General features: G+C 41.1%; 1 protein-coding gene across 1 annotated transcript in view; it reads left to right on the forward strand.

Moving 5' to 3' along the window:
- Positions 1-25,967, forward strand: part of drd3 (dopamine receptor D3) — a gene marked incomplete at its 5' end in the record, with an annotated part of 38,554 nt that overhangs the window by 11,805 nt on the left and 782 nt on the right. The window contains 4 exons of the mRNA XM_080203180.1: positions 7,805-7,914; positions 12,615-12,751; positions 14,885-15,078; positions 19,216-19,537. Of these exons, the coding sequence (XP_080059306.1) occupies positions 7,805-7,914; positions 12,615-12,751; positions 14,885-15,078; positions 19,216-19,537 (763 nt within the window). The remainder of the gene's footprint in view (positions 1-7,804; positions 7,915-12,614; positions 12,752-14,884; positions 15,079-19,215; positions 19,538-25,967) is intronic.

Genomic DNA, 25,967 nt, shown 5'->3' on the forward strand with positions numbered 1-25,967 from the left:
TTCCAGATGGATCACCCAGTCATGAAAAGAGCCTAAAAAAAAGTTAAGAAAGGAATGAGCCATGTTTCTATATAAAAGAGTAATAAAAAGCTAATCATAAAATTGCACTTTATGGTTTCAAATGATTTTTTTAAAATGAAAATCATATTGTACTGGAAACAAACCTATTCAATGGTATCATTAGGCCATGGTTGTAGATAATTCCTTTGGTTCAAGGGACAGAGTTTCAGTCATTATTGTTCTTAATATAGCTGAGGTGATAGGTTTCCTAAATATGCTATTAGAATCCTTTTTAATCAGCTGAATCAATATCCAAAACAACTGTCTTACTTCTACCCAGTTTAAGTTAAAGTTTCTCTTAAGAGTGTTGTGCAGATTCTGTCTGGCTGGTGGAGGTCTCATCTACTGATCAGAGGTGCATCTGGGAGCACCCATTACTTCCATGGGTTGGGGGTATAATTGTTGGAATGAAGGGCCTTTCAGGGACTTAAGTGACCACCTTCAGGCCTTTCCCATGATTGATATTTTTAGTAGCAGAAGACCTGTCCAGAAAGAACTATTGGTCAGAGGCCAACAGATCCTCAATGCTGCCAGCAGGAACAGTGACTGAACAGAGGCTCAGGACCACCAGAGGATCCCAATCCAAAATCAATGATGGTGGGATAGGGGTCACAGAGTGGGAATTACAAGAGAGAAAGGCATAGTCTGTTATCACTGTTGTGGGTGTTAGATGTCCAAAATGTGCAGATTAGCTGGACTGGCAATGCTTAATTGCCCCTTAGCATCAAGGGATTAGAAGGGTAAATACATGGGGTTACAGGGATAGGCCTGGGCGGGATTGTGGTTGGTGCAGACTTGATGGGCCGAATGGCCTCTTTCTGCACTGGAGGGATTCTATGGTTCTACTCAATGATTCTATTGTTCAGATGAGATTGTGCACAGGGAGGATTCATAGATATTGCTAGAAACAAGACTGTTAGTCAACTTCAACTTTTCATAAACATTCTACTAACTATGTATAGTACCAAATTAGTACAATGCTTCATGTCGAACTATCTGTCAGCATATCCTGTTGTCAGGTGATCTTAGATCACTGATCCTGCAGACTGTCGATTTACATATTTAACCTTAATCCTTTTACACTACATTTCCCTCAAAATCTCTAACTTTATTAAATATACTATTTACATGAACCCAATCTCCCCAACCTCATTTTCTGTCCTCTCGTAGGATTCAAGTTGTCCTCTCTCAAACTCTGTAGGACAGTATGTCAATCCACAGAAACTATTGGCTTACTGTTCAGATTGTGCTCCTGATCATCTGAATAGTTTCTCCATTGCATTGATGATCTTATTCTGCTAGATAATTTCTGCTCACCATTCCAGTTTTAGTCACTGCAGGATAAGATCACTGATGTATTGTTTTTTTCCCAAAACTTCACCTGTGCGATTCTGGTGAAGAATCCATACTAATTCACCCGGCTGGAGTTCTGACAAATCTTGTATTCTACGATGTTGATTATAGCTTCAGGTTTAATTTGCATGATAGTCATCCCTTATTCTCTCTGTATCTGCTGCTTTGAGAGATGGCAACACACATCACAGAATCCCTACAGTGCAGAAGTGCGCCATTTGGCCCATTGAGTCTGCACCGACAACAATCCCACCTCGGACCTATACCTGCAGCCCACATATTTACCCCATGAATCCCTTGAACCTACACATCTCAGGACACTAAGGGGCATTTTAGCATGGCCAATCCACCTAACCCGCACATCGTTGAACTGTGGGAGGAAACTTAAGCACCGGAGGAAACCAACACAAACACGAGAAGAATGTACAAACTCTTCACAGACAGTGACCCAAACCGGGAATTGAACCCAGGTCCATGGAGCTGTGAGGCAGCAGTGCTAACCATTGTGCCACCGTGCTGTTCCATGTGGAGGAACAGGCAGTTGAGTATGCATCATCATCACATTAGAAGATCTGATCGAGCCAAACTATTCTGAGGTGGTTTGGAACAGTAGCCCAAATAGTAGCTCAACACTGTTAAGTTGCTGGTGCCATTTGTCTTCAACAAAGCCTTTACTCCTTTCTTGGTCTCTCCATTAACTTCAATGTATTTGGGTGAAATGGTCTTACGGGCAAATGCATAGACTCCTGTGAACTGCTAACAATATTTGTTTGCAAACAATGGGTCATTGCCTCAAAAGGATTGGTTCTGGAATTCTATGTGTGATAAAATATTTTAGTAATTTCATGACAGCTTCATGGCTCCATGAAAATACTTCACGTCTGTCCATCTGGAGTAATAGTCAACAAAGAGGAGTGTCTTGTTCTTGAGTTCAAAAAGATCTATTCTGAGACATTCTTATTGTCCTGATGGAAACAAGGTTACTGTAAGTGGTTCACTCTGCACCTGGAGATGGATTGCACAGTTGGTGCAGCTCAATATTATTTTTCCAAATGATTTTAAAATCCGTGACAACCAAATGGAACTTTTGCACCCTAGCATGACATTCTGTATTGCCAAGATATCCTTGGTGTATTCTCTTAAGGTTCTTGAACATTCTACTAACAATGTGCAGTATAATACTTTACATAGAGCTACCTCTCAGCATACTGTGTTGTCACATATTACTTCACTGATAATGTAGACTATTTGTATGTTTAACATTAACCTTTCACACTACAGGTAGGAGGTGCAGGCAATGGCATGGCATGTCAGTAGCCCATCACCTTACCAATGTCAGGACCCTCCATCAGTTACAGGGCCCAACAACAAGCGATGCCCACTCCTGGGAGACCAGTGGCAAACTCAACCGATTTTGTTGAATGCCTATCAAAAATCTGGAAAAGCCATTTAATCCCTGAGCCATCACTAAATTGCAATGAGCTCAAAGGTGATGGTGTCATCTGGCTCATTAATGAGACAAATTGACATCCCACTGCAGTGAACTGGGAATTCTGCATCAGCCCATCCCGCCCTCTGGCTCAGCCAGAGGAGGCTTTGCTGCCACCAAGAGACGGACGTGGGACCTCTCCCATGATTAAGTGGGCCTAGTTGCTCTGTTTCCGGCTGTGGTGGGCTGCTTTAAGTCGGCATAGCTTTACTGATAAATTAGAATTTAAAAAAAAGATTCTATGTATTATAAGGTCTGTTCTAAAACCCAAAGGCCTGAATTTTGTGGATGGTGGGGGCTGACTCCCAACCAAAGAGAGAGTTGGTGGGGAATGCAACCTGCCAACTCCAGCAGGCCCACTACCGTTTTTATGTTCAAATGAGTATTGATTGACAGCATGCTGGTCTTCCGTCCCTACTTGGAAGAAAGTGCAACCCTGCAGAGCCAGTGGGTAATTGTGGAATAGGCTGAGGGGATGGGGCGGGGTGGGCCGGGGTGGGGGGCGGGGGGGAGGCGGGCAGGGGGAGGTGGGAGGTGTGGGGGGGATAGGTCCAGAGGTGCCCAGTCTCATGTTCATGGTTTAATGTCCATTCCATTCTTCAGGATGAGCGGAAAGTCAACAGGGGGCTTCCAATAGAAGCACCCCACCTCACCCAATCCCCAATTAAGGATAGGGCATTTTTCTACTTCCTACACTCAGTTATCCTGCGCCCAGCAGCCTGAAAATTGTGGTCGGGTGGAAATGGCCCTTAAAAGGCCACTCAAGGGCTTCAATGGTGGCAAGGCTTCACGTTCAAGGCCCTGCCCACCCCACGCTTCCAGATCAGGCCGGGCAGTATCCCAGAAGGAATCCTATCCAAGCAATTTCACACTTCCGCCATCTGCGCCACCGCCTTGAAACCACTCCTCCCACCCACCCCGCTCCCCCTTTTGGGGTTGAGGGAGAAGCAGGGGGAGGGGAATGTTAAATAGACAAAAATATCTTCCTTTCATTTTCATATGTAAATTTCTTATTACATTTCCATTCAAAGAGGAAACATGCTGGGTTTTGTTTTCCATTAAATTAAAGTAGTTCACCATTTTTACATTTTCTTTTCAAGCGCCCTGATACATAATTCATGCCGCTTGATACCAAAAGCCTGCAAATGCATATGCTGGAGATACAAAGGAAGAACTTAAAAAGTGCTAAGATTATAATTTTGTTTTTTCATTGAAACATAAATTAATGCATGTGTTTTAGTTATATATGTAAATTATGCAATCTACCAGGAAATCCTGACAATTTGGTTTAGAAAAGCCACATTTCCTGTTGTGGCTTCCAACAATTTTCTTTCAGACAAAGTTTTTTTTTAAAAATGACTTCAAGTGATAAACATTGCTCATCCCTGCTCAAATTGGCTAAATTTCAAGGCCTAAATATTTAAATTGCTCAGATGGAATTATGCTGAATAGGATCACTAAATAGTTCATTTATTTTTTTCCTTGGATGAAATGCAAGCATCAACAAACTGAAAATGGCATTGCAGAAATGATTTTCTTTGCTTAATCAAGAAAAATTATCCTCAAAACTTGAAAATAAGGGTCCTATTGTCCTTTTGTCACTGGACTAATCCAAAGTCCCAGGGCAATGTTCTAGGTACCCAGACTCAAATCCCACCTCTGCAGATGGTGAAATTTGAATTCACTAAAACTCTGGAATTAAAAGTCTAACGGTGACCTTGAAACTATCGTCAATTGTTGTAAAAACCCACCTGGTTCATTAATATCCTTAAAGGAAGGAAATCTATTGTCCTTATCTGGTCTGGCCAATATGTTACTTCAGATCCATGGCAATGTGGTTGACTCTTAAATAAACCCTTCTGAAATGGCCCATCACACTACTCCACTCAAGGCAATTAGGGAATGACAATGAAAGCTGACCCAGCCAGCGATGCCCATGTCCCATGAACAAATAAAAAAAACTTGGAAAGGGTAAGTAAGAACAACAAGCCAGCTATCAGTGTTCTTTTAGCGAATGTGTGCAGTAGATATTCAGAACTGTGGCTGCCCAAGACATGTAGAACCACCATTTACGATAGTGACCCAGGAAGACAACATCTGAATTAGATTTGAAACAATCTGCTGGCATAATTTGGATGATTCTTATCACACCAGAAAATGCTTTGAACAATATCCTGAAGAACAGAATGATATGGTTGACTAAACTCCAAAGGCCGTTTGTATTACTTTCTTCTATATTTTAATGATTTGTTGAAAAGTCCCTTCCGGTCTTCTTTATAAACTTCTCATTCTAACTTTAAAATTTATGCTGCCTTATTACTGTTTAGAAAGGTTTAACCATACGCTCCATTGACTGGAACAGAGAAGGTGAAGGGAGGATTGAATTGAAGTGCTTAAAGTGGGCAAGGGTTTAAAAAGTTAAATAGAGAAAGCTTATTCCCATTGTTAGTTGAATCAGCAATAAAGCGATTATAAACCTGGGATTAGTACTGGAAGGATAAAGAAGACATTTTTTCAGACAATGAGTTCTTAGTGTACAGAATGCATTACCACAAGCACCCATTGAAGCTGAATCAGCCATGGAACAGGGTATTACATAAATACCTCAAAAGGAAAAATAGTCAAAGACACAGATTTAGGACAGGGAATAGGATTTAAAGTTCTGTTGTGTGGATCTAACCAAAAGAAATGGTTGAATATTGATATTCCTATGATTGTATATCATGTATTCCATACTAAAAATTCTATGCTTTGTCATGTTAAGTTAAATACGACTGAAAGAGGGTCACTGTATTTCTGCAAGTTGAATATCATGATAAATATAAGTTGGCAATATATTGTCATAACATGGTGCAGACATACTTAAATAACAGCTTGTTAGTACAGTATGTTTTCTAATGTTCCTAAGTGAATGAAGTACTATAAACTCAAGGTTAATAAGCCTGTGTTGCAGTGTAATTTAACAACCACTCCTTGTAACCTCTTTTGGGCACTTATGTTGCTTCTGCTGAATGATTTAACAGCCAAGGTTACAATTTCACCAAATATAACTCGGCCGAGATACAATTTCTGTATCAATTATTTCTTATATACTCTATCACTGTAACCAGTTGTCATATTATTAAGCGCTGGTGCCACACAGTCTCAAAAGTTACCAGATTACAGAAATAAGGTATATTTGTGAGGCTTATCCATCCAAAGAAATATATTTTCAATGCTCCTGTACCCATTAATAGTATCTTAATTGAGTCTAATGTCCTCACCTTCAACATCCTACCCAAAGACCACTCCATGACTGATTATTCTCGTGTCAAGTGGTTATCCCAGGCATCTTCTGTAAACAGCCCTTTTAATCTCAGCTTTGGATTCTGCAATGACAAATGTGCAGTCAGCCCAGCTGACCCTGCATGCAGATAGCTCCTCTATAATATCCAGAAGCTTGTAATAAAGTGTGGAGAGTGGTCATTCTCACAAAATCACCTCATTCAACCAATGTCCCAGACTCCACCACTACCATCTCTCACAATGTCCTGTCTCACTGGCAGATCCAGCAGAGATGGTGTCACAGCAGAATACAATTGGGAGGGCATGGTCCTGGGAGACTTAAACACTGATATTGAACCCCATGAAATTTCATAGCATGCAGATCAGTCACAGGCAAAGAAACCTCCTGCTGATTACCACCTACTACCCTCTTTCAGCTGACCAATTAGTACTCCTCCATATTGACCACTCAGAAGTGGCACTGAGGGCAAATAGAAGAAGCTTGATCAAGGAGGTAAATTTTTTGATGTACACTTTTGAGAGAAAAGAGGTAGAGAGGTAGGAAGATTTAGAGAGTGGGTGAACAACTAGAAGGTCATGAGTTTAACCTCTCATCCAAAAGACAACAGCTGACTCTGCCACATTCCCTCAGGCCTATACTAAACATCAACCCAGAACCTGGACTTTGAACCTTGGAGCAGGTCAGGAATCCACTTGAACTGACATGTTGTTTATACTATGACTATAGCAATACAGTGAACCTTAGTCCATGTTGATCCACTAGAAGGAACTCTTCAGATGCGGGCAATAAAATAAAACAAGATTTATTCCAACTGATAAATCAAAGAGAAAGGTTTACCAAAGAAATTTCATTTTCCAGCACTTCAGACTTCACCCGAGGCCATCCCAAACTCTCACAACCTCCAGCAGCTTCTTATTTATAGTGAGTCCATTGGTCAGTTGACCACCACATAATTTTGTTATTGGTTGCATAGTTTACTGGGTCAGCTGACCCTTACCATTGGTCACACTACAACTGCTCCAATGTTATCATTGGTTACATTTTAACAGTCTGGTGGGAGCATTCTGGTCTCTGAGTAAGCAGATTAGGGGTTGAGTGTCACAACGAGAAATCCTGGTCGGTGAAGAAGAGATTGCTAGCCTCTGGCTGCCTCCAGTAGTACTACCTGGGTGGAGTGGAAAACCTCCATCGCAGCTGCCAGTTCTCTGAGGGAATTTGTGAGTCAAACTCTTGAGTTGTCCTCATGAACATGGGCTTCATTGTAGAAATAAAGCAAGGGTACAATCTGCTGGATGTAAAAATAATGGGCATTGTCTTCTCTCATATTGCTATGCACAGAGGAGAAGAAGAACATGACTATGTAGATGTCCTTTAGTTGTGTGACTCATTCTTCTGAAGACCATGCTTTCACACTTCATTCACATATTATCAACAGCACGGAGGAAAGTCAGTATCCGAAATGTTCAACACAGCAATTATCAGCACAAATATAAGTCAGCCATGTGCTTGTATTATTTCATTTACTTTCGATAACCTTCTCTTTATTTTTGATGCTTTTATTGATACCTTACAAAAACCTTTGTTAAGAAATTACAAATGAATATTGTCTCCCACAGGTGGTTGGAGATTGGAGATTTGGTCGAACAAGCTGCAACATCTTTGTGACGCTGGATGTCATGATGTGCACAGCAAGCATTCTGAACCTTTGTGCAATCAGTATTGATAGGTTAGTCCACCCCTAATATATTTGAAAGTGTTTTAGATATCAGGAATAAGAACTCTGTTTTCAACATTAAAAATGATAATCTATGTGTGATGACTCTTTAGTGTTGCAATCATTGATTTGTTGAATAGCTTCAATTTTTCTTCAATTCTGATGTAAAGTGCCAATCTTCACAGTAAAGTACCTGTGCTCATACAAGAAGATACAAGATACACACGGGTGTCACAACTAGGGGATAAGCAAGAAGCTAATAAGAACTAAAAACATTAATATCAACAGAAAAAAATTAGTAGAGAAAATAATGGGAATAAAAAGTGGTAAATGCCCCAGGATCTAATGGCCTACATCATGATGTTCTTTAATCATAGAATCACTGCAGTGCAGAAGGGGGCCATTCAGCCCATCACGCCTGCATCAACAACAATCCCACCCTGGCCTATTCCCTGTTATCCCACATATTTACCTTGCTATCCCCCCTGACACTAAAGGACAATCTAGCATGGCCAATCAACCAAACCACACATCTTTGGACAGTGGGAAGAAACTGGAGCAAATGGAGGAAACTCACGCAGATACAGGGAGAATGTGCAAATTCCACACAGACAGTTACCCAAAGCCTGAACTGAACACGGGTCCCTGGTGCTGTGAGGCAGCGGTGCTAACCACTGTGCCTTAAGAGGTAGCTGACAGATATCAGACGCACTATATGGGCGGGATTTCCCACTCATCCCTCCCTCCGTGTGTTTCGCACCTGTTTTTCCAAAATGCCTGGATTCTAGAACAGTTCCAACAGATTGGAGTTTAGTATATGTGGCAGGCTCTATTCAAGATCAGAGGGAGAGTGAAAACAGGGATGCACTGGTCAGTTAGTCTGACATCAGTCATTGGGAAAATGCTAGACTCTATTATTAAACAAGTATCAACAGTACGCTTAGAAAATCATAGTATGATCAGAGTCAACATGGTTTTACAAAAAAGAAATAATATTTGACAAACCCGTTAGAGGTTCGGTACTAACAGGATTGTTACAATCTGTGGTGATACCCTGGGCACATAGTCAGGATTTTAACTGTAAGGTAATAGGAAAAGAGTCACAAAAGAAAACTTTTTGATTCCTGACAGGTATGGTGGGAACCCTTTGCAATCAACAGAGGGTTTTATTATACTGGTCATTATTATTATACTGGTTTATGTGCCTGGAGCAAACAATAAAGAAAGAATTCTGAAGAGGTTTAATGGTGCGCTTTGGTAACCAGCTTGTGTTTGCACTTGGGCATTTCAATACTGTTTCCCTCTCGGCATATCTTCCCAAGTGACATATCTGCAGCAGTACGTCACCTGTCCCATTGGTTCAACTCACATTCAGGACCAATGCAATGGCGATATAGTGAAGTCATAGAAGGTAGCGTGTAGACCATCTTCTGAGAAGTTGAATCATAATGTTATCCATCCTCTACCAACATACAGCATGTGAAATGTGAAGGACCTGTCCTGAAGATAGTTCAGATGTGGACAAGAGATCATGGACTATTTTGATGTCGCTTACCGTGAGTGTTTTTTGATTGGTGTGGTGACCCACGTGAGTTGACAGACACTTTAACATCGCATACCCGGTTTTGAAGGACACAGTTATTGATACAAAACAGTGAAGGTATTTCCAAATAATAAACCTTGGGTGTCAAGGGATTTTAAAAAAGTGTCTGAATGAGAGGAAGTTGGCATTTCTTAAAGGTGAAACTGATATTGGCAAGAAAAAAAGCAAGTTCAAAATGAGGAAAACAAAACTTGATATTAAAAATAAAGTAGAATTTAGGTTTTGCACGGGTAATCCAAGGAAAGCGTGAGAAGGACTTAACACAATGATGGGCAGGCATCAATGATCACTTCATGACCCTCAGTCTACAACTTGCCAAGAACCAGCAAGCAACGATCATGAGTTCTTACACCCCAACCTTTGATGCCAATGATGAGTCCAAAGAAGGTTTCTCCCGCACACCATGCACCATATTCACCAACATTCCTAAGGAAGATAAGTTCATCCTCCTTGGGGAGTGAAATGCAAGGATTGGAAAGGATTCCCAACTCTGGAAAGGAATCATTGAAAAGAAAGGAGATGGGAACTGCAACTTGAATGGGTTTCTCACGCTCACCAAGTGCGCAAAATACCAGCTTGTCATCACTAACACACTATTCTGTCAAAAAGACAAGGTCAAGACTTCCTTGAGATATCCATAATCAGAGCACTGATCCTGAGACCAAATGGATGATCTCATCACCAAAGGAATGACCAGTGAAAATGACTGCTGAACAGAGCACCAGCTCTTCCGTTCCTCCATGTTCCCCAAATTCCACCAGAAACCACTGAAGGTGAAGAAACAGCTCAAGAAAAGATCAATATTGAGCAGTTTCAAGAGCTCAACATGCAAGTGAACTTCCAACAATGGCTTCACCAGAATCTCCAAGGCATCCCTTCTAATGGAATGGAAGAAAATTGGAAAAACATGAAGACAGTCATCGTCACAATCTGTGAAGAAACCATCAGCTACAAGACTGCTTCGATGAGAGCAACCAAGACCTCATTGACAAGAGGAGGAAAGCTCTTTGCACCTGGCAAAACAAGACAACCAGCAATGCAAAGTGGAGAACTCAGCAAACAGCAAAGATGGAGCTACAAAGAAGAATGAAGGAAACCAAGAACCAATGGTGGACTGAGAAAGTGAAGGAGCTGCAACTCCTCACTGACAAATACAACACTCTGGGCTTCTTCAGTGCCACCAAGACGATATACGGACCCAATACCCCAGGTCTCAAGCTGATATGGAGTAAGGACGGAACCCTCAAGAAACAGCGAAAACATCAGCCTTCGATGGAGACAACACTTCAAAGAATTCCCAAACAATGATACAATCATAGATGAGGGAGTGTTTGAGGAAATCCCCTAGCTCTCCATCAAAGATGAGCTTGGATTCCCATCAAGCATGGATGAAATAGAAGTCGCCATTAAACATAGTGAAAATGGAAAAGCTGCAGGGGATTTCCAAACTTGGAGAAGAAGAGATCACCTGTCATCTCCATCAGCTGTTCCTGAAATTTGGGACAGCCTCAGGGATGCCGTCATTGTCCCCATCTTCAGGAGAAGGCAGAAAATAGACTGTAGGAATTACCAAGGAATCTCCCTACTTTCCATCGCTGGGGAGCTCATCACCCAAATCCCCACTAGCTGCCTTCTCCCAGACCCTGAAGGTATCCTTCCAGAAAGACAGTGTGGCCTCTGACCAAACCATGGAACAGTGGACATGATTTTCACTGCTCAATAACTTCCAAGGGAAATGCCAGGAGCAACATCACCCTCTCTACTACATTGCCTTCATCAATCTGACCAAGACTCAAGACGATATGGAAGGGCAATAGATGATCCTGTCAAGGCTGGCTGTCCAGAGAAATTCATCAACATTGTCTGACTCCTCCACATCAAGATGTTGGCGATGGAAATATGACAGAAACCGTTGAGGTCAAACAAGGATGTGTCATTGCCCCACACTTTTCTCCAGCTTCATTCTTTGTTTTGTCAAGAATAAGTTGCCCATTGGAGTGGACATTGTCAATAGGATGGATGGAAATCTTTTCAATCTTAACTGGCTGAAATCCAAGAAGAAAACAATATTGGCTTTGCTTGTGGAAAGTATACAGGTGATATTGCCACCTCTGCTCTTTCAGAAGAGAATCGCCAAGCCATGCTTGACACCAGAAGCATACCAAAGAATTGATCTTAGCCTCAACCTTAGGAAGACTCAAGTTCTTTTCCAATCCTCCATCATAATCAATGGAGAAACCTTCCCACACATGGAATGTCTCATCTACCTGGTAAGTCACCTCTTATCTAAGGCTCATATTGAAACTGAGATCCGACATCATATTCAATCCATGAGCACTATCTTCATATGCCTAAAGATGAGAATCCCTGATGACCATGACATCCATGCTGATACCAAAATCTTTGGGTACAAGGCAATCATCCTCCAAATTCTTCTCCATGGCTTGGAAAGGTACTATCAATGCTGTCTGAAATGGATTCACTGCATCAGCTGGGAGGACAGACGTACTAAAATCAGCATCTTTGCATGAACCAAAAACACCAGCACTGAGGCCACGATCATCCAAAACCAACTCTGCTGGGCTGGCCATGTGCGTAGGCTGCCAGAGTCCCAACTGCCAAAGCAAATCTTCTTCGCCCAGCTCAAGGAAGGCACATGGACATGAGGAGGACAAAGGAAGTGCTTCAAAGACACCCTGAAGGTTTCCTTCAAGAAATACAACAAAGATGTCAACCCCTGGGAGATCTTTGCTCAAATACCTGGAGGAATCTCCTGATTGAGGTGACACAATTCTTCAAGGACACCTAATGGCAAGAGGAGGTCCAAAAAAAAAGAGCCTTAGAAAGGAATACCAGCGATCTCGAGTCCAAGGACCAATTTCACCTCCGGCACAACACTTGCCAAATTTGTGGCTCGAGGATCGAGTTCATCAGCCATGCAAGGACCCACAGAACCCATGACCAAAAACACAGAATTTCTTAGGTGGAAAATCATTCTCATCAGCAAATGATCACTAAAGGAAAAGAAGGCTGAAGGTTTGTATTTCTTTGCCTATGTTACAATCGTTTCAATAGTCTGCAGTAAAATCTTGTTTTCTCTTGCTTCAAGGTACACTGCTGTGGTGATGCCAATCCTATATAACACAAATTACAGCTCCAAGAGGAGAGTGACTATAATGATCAGTGCAGTGTGGATACTATCGTTTGCAGTGTCGTGTCCTCTCCTGTTCGGTTTCAACACAACAGGTACAAAAGAAGTTTAATGAAATAATTTTGTTCACATTTGAAAAGCATTAGAAATGATTAAAGGGGTCTCACTTCAGACACACAATCCAACTTGCTCAATAATGGTCTTCACTCAGACATGATTGTAATGAAATGCCCACTGGAAGAGTGATTAGATTGTATACATTAGGCACAAGATTGTGCGTAGCATTGAATTGAAAGACAGCTTCATACTTCTTTATTTAATCAATGAAGACACCTAAGTCTGGAAATAAGCGTTGTCAATGGTAACTGATGAATGCTTAATCAACATTTCTTTATCTGCTATTTCAGTGGAATTTTAAATAAGCATTCTCAATCCTGAATTACAATGTCAGACAAAAGAATTTCATACAAACATTGGCAACTTTCCAGGCTTTGTTTTCTTTCAGCTTAACATGTACAAAACTTCTCTAGATTAATGGGAAAAATAAAATTTGCCAAGAAGCTCACGTAGCAAGAATAAATCTTTGAACCTCCTGCATTCTCTGCACAAGGCTAAGAGAGGTATTGTTTACAGGAATGCAGAATTTTCTGAAATGGAAAACTAATTTTGTTGTTTTAAAATTTTACCAAGTGTTGTATCACTTAACAAGATCTGGGTGACAGGGTTAGGGTTTCTGAGGAGGGGTGCAGTTGTGAGTAGGAGGAATAGTAATGAAGATAGCAGCAGCCATTGAGGTGATCTTTCTGAGAGAAAGAAAACAGATTGTTTCCACTGAGTCTATTAAAATAGGAAGAGTAACAGGAACAGTCAAGTTGGGAAACAAAGGAGAGATAAACAGCAACAGGCTGAAAACAGGCAAAGAGGCTGTGAATTTCAATTCCTGACATATTTCAATTGACTTAAAGTTTCAGACATACTGGTATAGCCAGAAAGGTTGAAATAAATGAGAAAATTTTAACTCCCAAGAATGGGTGGTTTTGGGGCAGGTTTTCTTATTTTAAAGGATTGTCCTATGTTTGAGGCCTACATACTTTGTCCTGGGTTGAAAGCTTTTGGGTTTGTCCCCATTATTCAGCCCTTTAAATCTTGCTGGCTTGGTGCTGGGTAGGGTATTCAAAACTATTAAAAATTTCAAATCCAGCCTAACCCACCTTGAAACAATTCATTTCTAAATTTAATGGGGAGTGGGGGAGGGTCATGATGGGGAGCAGTCAATCAAACCACGCCGATCCTTTAAATAATTTGATGAGGTTGTGTACTTCAGAACCTATCATTGATCCTGCTTTAATTCTAACCGGCTGACACTCCGGGCCTTGGGAAACCTAGCAGATGAATGTCAGTGAGGACGTATGTGTGAGGAGATGGTAAAGTTAAGCTGAGATCCCATTTGCCTCATTCAGTTTCTTAGTTGGGTGAAATGTTTGAAAAGCGAGGAGTCATTCTGTTGATGAACCAATATCCAATATCACTAAAAGGGATATGTTAATTAGTTCTTTATCTCATGGCAATTTTTGAGTGAAAGCAGCAGATGAAAAATGGCTGCTACATTTAAAACCAGTCAAAGATTCTTCTAAAGTACTATAGACATGTTGACATAAAATGAGTTATAAACACAACTTTTTTCTATATTCATTGGGTTGCTAAATTTCAGTTGTATAAAGGTTTGATTAAAACATGCAATAATAAACACTTCCATATATTGTTTGACTGTGGCAAATGGGTTAATCAATCTATAATGTGGTCAAATCAATTTTTGGATAGATATATTGAATTTTACTGTACTTATTTTACAGTACTTAAGTCACTTAGCAAGTTTTTATGCTCCATAGAATTTGTATTGGCTGAAAAGTTGGTATTTACTGTGGTTACAGCATGCATTGACACTGACTCCTTGCTAATTAAGAACAACAAAGATCATTGGTCACATATGTCACAGTTGATTTGGCAAATATTTGCATCTCATCATAAAAATATTAGTAGAGAGGAAGTTTCCTGGTTCTAAATATGAAATACTACAAAATTGACCCCTTTTGGGTAATAACTTTCTAATTGCATTGTTGGGAGTTGTTTGTCAGTAACTTTAACAGATGCGACCATGCTAGATTAGAAAATAACATATTTCATGAATTAATGAAACCTCTGATTTTCTACCAATATTCAATTTGCAGATGACCCCAGATTGTGTTCTATATCCAATCCAGATTTTGTTGTATATTCATCCATCGTGTCCTTCTACTTGCCTTTTTTTGTTACATTGTTGGTTTATGTACGTATTTACGTCGTACTTAAAAAGAGAAGGAAACGCATCACTTCTAGGCAAAACAGCGTTACCATGGCTCCAGAGAGTGCAATGCAGACCCAGGTAATTCAGATGAAAAGAGCTTGTAATTTAAATGCGGATTTTATTCTTTGCATTCTTTAACATCTGAGGCATAACATGGGCACTCAACATTTTGTCAATGATTATGGAGGGACATAGAACTCCACTGGGGTTGTTTCTCAAACCCCAGCTGAAGAAGCTGCACTGTAAGGAATGTCAAACCGAGACATATCTTTGCAACTAATTGGCAATGGCTAAGGGTGATTGTCCTCACTGGATTTGGATCAGCAGCAATGTACTGCTGTAACATCCACTGTAAGGATTCTATTGCTGCCATATACCATAGGGCTAGCACCCAGAATGACCGTATCAACGAGCTGTGGCTGCAAGCCTCCTCCATCTCCACGTAGGCAGCCGGAATTGAATTTATGGAAATGCTGCAATGAAATGGTAAACACCACTCAACATTAACAGCCATCAAATAGGGGCATCTGGTCTGGATTAGACAATCACTTACACATAGGCCTTTTTTTCCTTTGATATTAGTCTCTTACTTTTCAAACTACTGCCTCCTTCATGCAAGATAATGGGCTAAACTACTTTTTAAACTTTTCAGAAGTCTTTTCCAATTGCTTATCAACCAATTGAGATATTCCCTTTAATTGCCACCGTCCTTTTAAAGTTTACTGACAAATATATTAATGGTCACATCAATAGTATGCTTTCTACACTTGCCTAAATTTCACCTGGATCTATAGGTAATTATGCAAATATACTAACCCAAGAAATTTGAGTTAATATACTATCATTTTGGCAGGGTTATCTATAGTTTTTAACCATTTAGATGACGTTAGTCTCCAGCAACCATTGCAGCAATGAAAGCCCCCTTTATAGCTAAGGGGCATAAAGGTTAAAATTATAGCTTGTTAATGTGACATTGATAATGAAGATCTAAGTGTGCATTCTACAGATTGCCTTCTGTGTTCTTGTAAAGACGAGAGAGGGTGTGAGAACAGTAATCAGCAATGTAAATTAAGCTCAAAGTAATTGGTAATACGTCTATGGATAGACTGGCTTTGACTGCAGATATACAGAAATATTACAATGGTTACTTAAGATGGAAAATTCAAAAAGGCAGATCAATACTGAGTGTGAAGAATGAGTTGTGATCACAGATAAACAATACATAAATAGATCAAACAGCTTCAAAATTATTTACGCAGGTAATCTAATAACACCGGAAGGCTAAGAAACAAATTGCGCAAAGGATATTAACTGCAAAAAGATATTTAATAATAGTTTCTTTCCGACCATAAAATTAAGCTAGTGATAATAATTGAATAATAACTTCCCTGTGGCTAGCCAACACATTTTATGAGCGTATAAGTTGGACTTTTGAAGTGTCATAAAAACAAGACATTTATGTGATGATGCTGTAGACACATGCTAAAAATTAGTTGGACCAGAAAGTGGCTGAGTCCTTGATTTATGCAAGAATGAAGTGATGAGACTGAAGATTAGTGAATTAGCAGAGTGCGGACAATTTGCAAAATAAAGCTTTTGAGATTACTACTGTCTAAAAAAAAATTTGTTCATGGACTTAAAGACTTAATACATTTCAGAAATGACTCCTAAATTCACCCTGAACTGCAATGACCACTTCTTTTCAGTTTTTTTTCAATAATCACTTCTTTTGTTGTGAGTTAAGGAAGAAATATTTCCCAAGAAACCAGATCAACCCTCAAATCTTTGGAAACTCATAATAACTCAAAAATTATTTATGTGTTTATGATTTCAGGGAATCATAATATCCACCACTTACATAAGAAGATATAGATAGTCTTTTAATGAAAAAATTTTCATTGAAGAATGTGGCCTCTAACAATGCAGTGCTATTACATAGTACGTGGGAGTATGATCCTCATTTCTGTACTCACATCCCAAACCAGAATTTAAACCCAAAACCTTTTAGCTACTAATAAAGTCAGATTGATGCGACCGTAGAGAAATAGGCAAGTGATGTAAATGATATGCTTGAACAGTCAGTTGTAAGTTTGGAATAGAAAATTATGAATTACACAAGATGCCAACTGCCAAAATCCAGGAACTGTGAGGGAGAGAGAGACAGGCCGGGAGAAAGAGCAGGAGAGAACCAGTATAACTTGGGAAGCAAGAAAATGCAGCTAACGAATATATAAAGGTCAACTGGGTTCACTGAGGAAGGCTATAATCCAGTTGGATTTTCAGTTGACATTTGAGATGATCCCATGTGGGGTTTCCAGCAATGATTCAGACTCACAGAATTCATGGCAAATAGAAGTCTTTTCAAGATATTCTATTGAAGGGAAGTCTCCAGGAAATTACCTCTTGTAACCTTAGCTCCATAATAATGGTTAATCCAAAGTATCTGGAACATTGTAAATCTGTAAAGTTCAAGTGAAAACCAACAACTAAAAGATTCAACTCATTTTGTAAAGGCTATAGAATGTTGTACACATCCTTGCAATACAACTTCTGAATCACTAGCTTCACACAAGTTGATCTTTCTCTTTGCACCATGCCCAAAGTTACATAAAAGTTATATTGGTCCAAATTCTCAGAGGGGAATTGACACCCCTGTAAATGGTCTTGTTCGACATGTTGCAGTGCTTAACCATTGAAAAGGTTATAAAATCACCATTGGAAACAATAATATCATTGTATTTGACTCTACAAACTTTCTATACTTAGTTTTTAGATCACTGGGTTCATTCTCAAACAGGTTTTTTTTTTCTCAAAGCCTTAGCAATTTGTCAATGCCACCCACCTTAAGCACAGTATGACACTTTTATTTTTACTGTACAATGTTCAGAGAGGAAGTGTTGTCAAGTCAAGGCTGTTGTTGCTTTTGTACTGAGTCCACATACATCACTGGGAATGAGAACTGAACAAAGTTCCTGAACCAGAAAACAGAACAGACTTTGAAACACTCTGTAGATCAGGCAGCGTATGTAAGAATACAGGCAAGTTAATACTTCAGTTGAAAAATATTGAAGCAACAGCATCACCCATAACAAATAACACACTTGCTTTCTGAAGTCCATGTAAATTATCTCGTGAAACTATTTTGGTGGAGATCAGGCAAATTATCCCTAGTGTCCTGGCCAATATTTATCCCTCAGCCAACTTCATAAAAGCGGATTATCCGGTCATTAGTACATTGCTGATTATAAGAGGTTGCAAATTGGCTGCCGTGTCTCCTGCATTACAACAGTCAGTACACTTTAGAAGTAATTAATTAGCTGCCAAGCACTTTAATGCAGTCAAGCCTTTTTGGTCAAATGCTTCACCTGAAAAATCAATTACTCATTTTAGAATGACAAAACCTTTGTGGCGCAGAAGGAGGCCATTCAGCCCATCAAGACTGCACGAGCTTTCTGAAAGAGCATTCTACCTAATCCCACACCCCTGCCTTATCACCATGATTTTGCACATACTTTCAAATAGCATTTCAATTCCTCTATGAATATTTTGATTGAACCTGCCACCACCATCCTCTCAGGAAGTTTGTTTTGGACTCCAACCACTGTCTGGGTGAAAAACTTTTTCCTTACATCCCCCTTGGTTTTGATGTACTCTGATGTACAGTAAACATATCTCTCAGGATCTAGAATATCTCTTAAAGTCTCTTCTCAGTCTCCCAGCTTCTTTTCTCCAAGGAAAACTATCCTTATAGCTATAGTTATTTATCCCTGGAATCATTCTTGTAAATCTCCTCTGTACTCTCTCCAATTTTTTCACACACTTCCTCAAGTATGACACCCAGAACTGGGTGCAATACTCCAACTGAAGCCCAACTAGTGTCTTATACAAGTTCAGCATGACCTCCTACCCTTGTACTCAATGTCTCTATTAATAAAACCTAGGCTACTATATGCTTTATTAATCACTCTATCAATATGCCCTGCCACCTTCAATGAATGTTGTACATATACATTGAGAACCTTTTGCTATTTTTACAGATTTATAATTTATAATTTTCATTTATAAACATAAATTTATAATTTACAAATTACATATTTATTTCCACAGATTACCTGTTGACTTTTTCCAGCAGTTATAATGTTTTACTGTTAGTTGACAAATATTTTGAATTATTGTTATTATATATATTTTCTAACATTGAGTTCTTATGATTAGGAAAAGGTAGAAAATTTTCCCAGAAGCTTATATTCGTTCACTTGTTTGAAGTTTAACAAACAGAAAGAACTTTCTCCAAGTAACAAACTGCTGGCACCAGTTGAAATAGCAAATTACTGCAGTATGAACCATGCGACATTTGCTAAAACGGACAATGGGATTGAAGAGTCAGAGAGAAGGAGCATCTGTACAACAAAACATGCTTCTGAAGTGAAAAAACTCTCCAGCGGCAAAACCACAACTTCCCTAAGACCCGTGTTAAAACGCAGCAACCTGCAAATGAGAGAAAGGAAAGCAACTCGGATGTTGGTCATTGTTCTGGGTAAGTATCAAGTCATTTGCTTCCCATCTTAGAAAGTTATATAAATTTTAAATATGTGACGACATAATAATTTGAAAACCCTTTAGAGCTTGTATTCTGTATCCTAGATCTAAACTCCAGACTGGACCTCACTCGCTCCCTCTTTTGAATAGAGTTGGCAACCTTTCATAGTTGTCACAAAGTCTCCAGGAATTCACAATTAATCTCCCGGTCTATGCTCCAAGCCGCCCAGGGGAAAAATCTAGGAGTTTTTGTATTCCACTTCTTTCGAATATTTCGTTATTGATTGTTTAAATGTTAGGAATAGACAAAAAAAAAGGCTGTTTGACAGGGTGATTGGAGTCAGGAAGATGTGATAAAGTCTGTATGAATATGTCCAGCTAGAGTTGGCAGCCTAACTCCTGAAGGCACTAACACCACCTATGGTGTGTATCCACAAATGTTCCATTCTATCCAAGCATCCATATTTCACGCTTCAACTGAGACAATAATTGTTCGCAAGCTGTTCTACAGAATTCCATGTAATTTCCCACAGGATCCACTGGATAACAAACAAGAATGGAAACCTTAGATGATTTTATTCACAGAAGCTTGAGGATGATGAGGCCAATTGTAGTACACTTCTTCTTTCCATGCAGGGATCAGTATTTAGTACTTGTTTAACTCAGAACTTGCCTTCACCAAATAAGCCATCAAGATGGAGACTGAAGCCTGGGTTCTCACTTTTTTTTCAAATATATCTTCACACCCACACTGTGTGAAGACCCTTTGGGGAATAGTGGGGGAAGTGATGAAAGAATTCCCAAGCTGATTATTAACTCATTGAACACTCCTTCTGAGGCCAACAGGTCCTGACATTCGGCTCAAACTCTGAGCTTCTGGTCCTGCTGCAGGATCTCACTGAAGATTGAGAGCAGTGAGCCTGAGTGAGACTGAACAAAAGGATATAGTTACATTGCCACAATTATATCAGTATGGCGTGCTTCAAAAGGAAAATATCAATGTTCTTGGAAGTTGGTTTTGTTATCGGATTCCAGGGTGCATTAAAATAAGAGATGTGAGACCACTTCGCATTGATAGTAATAGCTCTATTTATATTACGTATAGTTCCAATATTCACACATAATTCAATAAGATTTGGGTGGAATTTTATGAGAATGATTCTAAGTGTCCAGCTAGTGTGAAAATGGGAGAGTTCCTGATCCATTTTTTGGGTGAGTTTTCACGCTCAATCTTACGTGACTAAATAATGACTAAATAGTCATTAAAAAAAGGTGTAGACTGTTTCTAGCTGCTGCAGGAAGGAGGGCTGGATTTTAGTCGCCAACCAGTCTGTAGAGGGGACTATTGCACTGTGCAAACCTCTGATGCTACGCATGCGCAATTTCAGCAGCAGGGGTCTGACATAGAGAGAGCGGTCAGGCTTCTGCTGCTGGAGCCAGCCTCAACCAGTTCCCCTCCATCCATCCCACACCCGCAAATCCTGGGGCGCACAGCCTATCACAAGCCCCAAAATGCATGGTCATCTACCACCCCCCACCCCCATCCAGACTGAATGTGTCCCCCCCAGTCCGATTCTCTTGCAGAATGGGTTGGATCCCTCCCTGATCCAATCACACACAGAGTGCACAAGGACCCCTCCCCCAACCTTTACTTCCCCACCCGTCCGATTACAGGCAGAACGGCAGGTTTCTTGAACTGAACAAGTCCCATTTGCCTCTAAACCTTTCCTATCCATGTACCTGTCCAAATGTCTTTTAAGTGTTGTAATTGTCCCCGCCTCTACCACCTGCTCTGGCTGCTCAATCGAACAGAGCAGGCAAATACTTAGGTGTCATCCCCGGCACTATCCACTGGGCAGTGCCAAACTGCCCACTGGGCAGTGCCCAGGTGCCAAGCTGGCAATTCCAAGGTGCCAGGTACTCCCGCTTGCAATCGGCCTCCCCAGGGGGCCTCAATCACCTCCAGTTCCACTGGCGAGGCAAACACGTGTTTTTCTCATCAGAAAGAACCTCTCCCGACGAGGCTATGTAGGCAAGCGAGCCCGGACAATTGAGCTCACTAAATAAGTGTAAATTCAAATTTAAATATAATTTGAATAAATTATTCAGCCTATTTCCAGCAAGAGGCTGAACTTGCTGGAAATCTGGCTCTTGCAAAATCATGAGAGCCGAGAAATTGGGCACAATCCTGATACGTGGCTCTTGCGCGATATTACCAGCTTGCTCTGCCCATCGATGGTCCATGCAAGCTGGTAAAATTCCATCCTTTAGTTTGGAAATTTGTATTTCTAATTTTGATGCAGAACAAATGGCAGGAAGTCTCCGTGACAGATTTATTGATAAAGGATGACAAAGATTTATTTGTGGGATTAATGTAACTCAGAAGCACAGATGTATTGATTTATGTATGCATTTGATTATTCATTTAAAAAAAATTGTTCATGAACAACACCAAGAGAAAATGACTTGTAATTTTAGGAACGTTAGAATGGGCTCAGCTCCATTTTGCTGAAACAATTATGTGAGTTAATAACATACACTGAGTGAAGCTGTTATTAGGAAAACCCTCACAGGAATCTTTTATTTATTCTTGAGGTAACCAAAAATAGTGCAAGTAAAATAAAATTATTCTGACCATGTTAGCTATTCCTTCCAGAATTATTCATCAGTTCCTCATTACAGGGTTGTTTTGTTATTTAATTTCACAGAATCATAGAACCGCTACAGCGTAGAAGGAGGCCATTCAGCCCATCAAGTCGGCACTGACAACTATTTTACCCAGGCCCTATCCCCATAACCCCACATATTTACTGCACTAATCCCTCCAATCTATGCATTCCAGGACATTAAGGGGCAATTTAGCATGGCCAATCAACTAACTCACACATCTTTGGACTATGGGAGGAAACTGGAGAACCCAGAGGAAACCCACGCAGACACCGGGAGAATGTACAACTCCATACAGACAGTGATCCAAGCTGGGAATTGAACCCAGGTCCTTGGTGCTGTGAGGCAGCAGTGTTAACCACTGTGCTACCATGCCACCCATTAAGTGTTTGCCTGCACTGTTCAATTGAGCAGCCAGAGCAGGTGGTAGAGGCGGGGACAATTACAACACTTAAAAGACATTTGGACAGGTACATGGATAGGAAAGGTTTAGAGGGAGATGACCAAATGCAGGCAAATGGGACTAGTTCAGTTCAAGAAACCTGGTCAGCATGAATGAGTTGGGCCAAAGAACCTGTTTCCATGCTATATAACATTATGATTCAATGCTCTGTGCAGAAGTCCAGTCCATCTTTTTAACCTGTATGGCACCGGCATTTTATTAACTGAACAGTAGATGGGCACTGTCATTGGGATATACATTATATCACTTACATCTCTCTTATAACGTTTGGAACATTCTGGAAGACCTGGAAATAAAGTAATTTGTTTAGGGTCGCATGGCAGGACAGTAGTTAGCACTGCTGCCTCACAATATTAGGGACTCGGGTTCAAGTCTGGCCGTGGGTGACTGTCTGTGTGAGTTTGCACATTCTCCCCTTGTCTGGGTTTCCTCCTGGTACTCCAGTTTCTTCCCATAGTCCAAAAATGTGCGGGCTAGGTTGATTGGCCATGTTAAATTAACCCTAGTATAGATAGTTGGTGCTGGGGCCTCCAGGGAAGACGGTAAGAAAATAGGCAGATAGGGGGGAGCTCCTCCATTGCCCTGATTGCACAGCTGGGCTGAGTTAAAATTAGCTGAAGATTATTACAATGTTGACCCAACTACAGTTTTATAATTAACACCTTCACTCAGTGGGATTTTTCTTGCCAGCTAATTAAAAACATCCCATTTATAAATCCGTCAACATTTAGAGCTTCACAGCAACTTCGGAGGGTAAATATGAAGGGTTATGGGAATAGGGCCTGAGTGGGATTGTGGTTAAACAAAGAACAAAGAACAAAGAACAACCCAGCACGGGAAACAGGCCCTTCGGCCCAACGAGCCCGTGCCGCCGCATCACCCTACACCTATTCTACCCTGCATGTCTACGAATGGAACCCTACTCAGTCAGATTCAGGGAAGAAATAGTGTCAATTTGGTAAAAACCGATTAGCCTAAGAACACATCTTTGGGGTGTGGGAGGAAACCGGAGCGCCCGGAGGAAACCCACGCAACCACAGGGAGAATGCGCAAACTCCCACAGACACAGACCCAAATCCATGTTCTGCACAGCTAGCAGTGCTAGTCACTGAGCTGTTGCGGCGCCCATCTACCGGTCCAGGATCAAGCACACACACCGACATGAAGTACTAGGCCACTCCCGGAACTTCCAAGAGCAGCCCACGCACGACCCGCCGTGTGCATGCCCCTCGTTGGTGCAGACTCGATGGGCCAAATGGCCTCCTTCTGCAATGTAGGAATTCTACCACTGAAAAACAAGCAGTTATTGGAATGTAACAGAATGAGTCAGCTTTTGTATGAAAAACTTCCAGCTATTGGCTCAAAATATACTTTTTATTAAATCGACTTTAGTTTGAAGAAGGGTTCTGGAACTTATTACCATTTACCACCTTATACTTCATCATGCCATTTTCAGAAGTGAAAGGTTCAAGTTTTCTGTTCACACTTTCTTCATGATTCCACTAAGGACCAGACGTGTTTGATTCTCAGAACTGCTTATTGTCTTTCAATGTCTTCTGTGGGTCTGAAGGTGTGATCTGCCCAGAGCACCATGCAGTTCCAGTATGACTACTTCCCTGACTTGGACTGCAATGTTTTGTTTACATTGATCAGCATTTCATTTGTTGCTCCACAGTAATTGGACAGATTGAGCTCCCAATAATAATGGTAATTATTTCTGATAGTTTCTTTTGAAAGTCACTGTGAGACTCTAAATGTTGACGGATTTATAAATGGGATGCTTTTGTTTAGCTGGCAAGAAAAATCTCACTGAGTGAAGGTGTTAATTATAAAACTGTAGTTGGGTCAACATTGTAATGATCTTCAGCTAATTTTAACTCAGCCCAGCTGTGCAATCAGGGCAATGGAGGAGCTCCCCACTAGCTGCCTATTTTCTTACCGTCTTCCCCGGAAGCCCCAGCACCCACTATCTTTTTGCTGGATGGGAATTGTGCCAGCCAGAATCAGCTAGGTACTCCTGACATCGGACCATTCAGGTGCACAGCTCACCAGCGGCACATATTAAGGCCTGGCTCATTGTCTTGACCAGGCCCCTCCCCCGTACTGGTAGACAAAGGCAGCCAGCCAAGCTGAGAGATAAAACCTCATCCACCTGTATCTATCATAATACAACTGGAGCTCTTGATTGTCACTGCAATAATAAAGAACAAAGAACAAAGAACAACCCAGCACGGGAAACAGGCCCTTCGGCCCAACAAGCCCGTGCCGCCGCATCACCCTACACCTATTCTCCCCTGCATATCTACAAATAGAACCCCTGACTTAGCCAGATTCAGGGGAGAATAGTGTCAATTTGGTAAAACCAATCAGCCTAAGAGCACATCTTTGGGGTGTGGGAGGAAACCGGAGCGCCCGGAGGAAACCCACGCAACCACAGGGAGAATGCACAAACTCCCACAGACACAGGCCCAAATCCATGTATCTGCACAGCCAGCAGTGCTAGTCACCGAGCTGTTGCGGCGCCCGTCTACCGGTCCAGGATCAAGCACACACACCGACACGAAGTACTAGGCCACTCCCGGAACTTCCAGGAGCAGCCCACGCACAACCCACCGTGTGCATGCCCCTCGTTTGACAACGAGGTGGACCTCCACCTGCGGAGTGAAAAGACAAAAATGTTAATCACAAGCCTGCCTTTCCGGTGTCTCCCGAGGTTCTAACCCTTATTCAATAACCCCTACCATAACCCTCCATCCTCGTTTCACTCATGTGCCTATCTAACTGAACCTTAAACGAGTCCAACGTTCCCGCCTCCACCACCCTACTCGGCAGCGCGTTCCATACCCCCACTACTCTCTGCATAAAGAACCTTCCTCTCATATCCAAATTATACCTCTCCCCCCTCACCCTTAAATCATGTCCTCTTGTATTTGTAACCAATCTAGGGAGCAGTCTCTCACTATTGACCCTGTCTATTCCCTTCAGTATCTTATATACCTCTATCATGTCACCCCTCAATCTCCGTCTTTCCAAAGAGAACAGTCCCAGTTTCTCCAACCTTTCCTCGTAACCCAACCCCTCCATGCCAGGCAACATCCTGGTAAACCTCCTCTGCACCCTTTCCAGAGCCTCCACGTCCTTCCGGTAGTAAGGTGACCAGAACTGGACGCAGTACTCCAAATGCAGTCTAACCAACGTTCTATACAACTGAAGCATTAGACGGCAGCTTTTAAACTCTATACCTCTTCCTATAAAGGCTAGCATTCCATAAGCCTTCCTGACAACATTCTCCACTTGT

The sequence above is a fragment of the Carcharhinus amblyrhynchos genome, chromosome 15, assembly GCF_965287045.1.
Source record: "Carcharhinus amblyrhynchos chromosome 15, sCarAmb.v2.hapA, whole genome shotgun sequence".
NCBI lineage: Eukaryota > Metazoa > Chordata > Chondrichthyes > Carcharhiniformes > Carcharhinidae > Carcharhinus > Carcharhinus amblyrhynchos.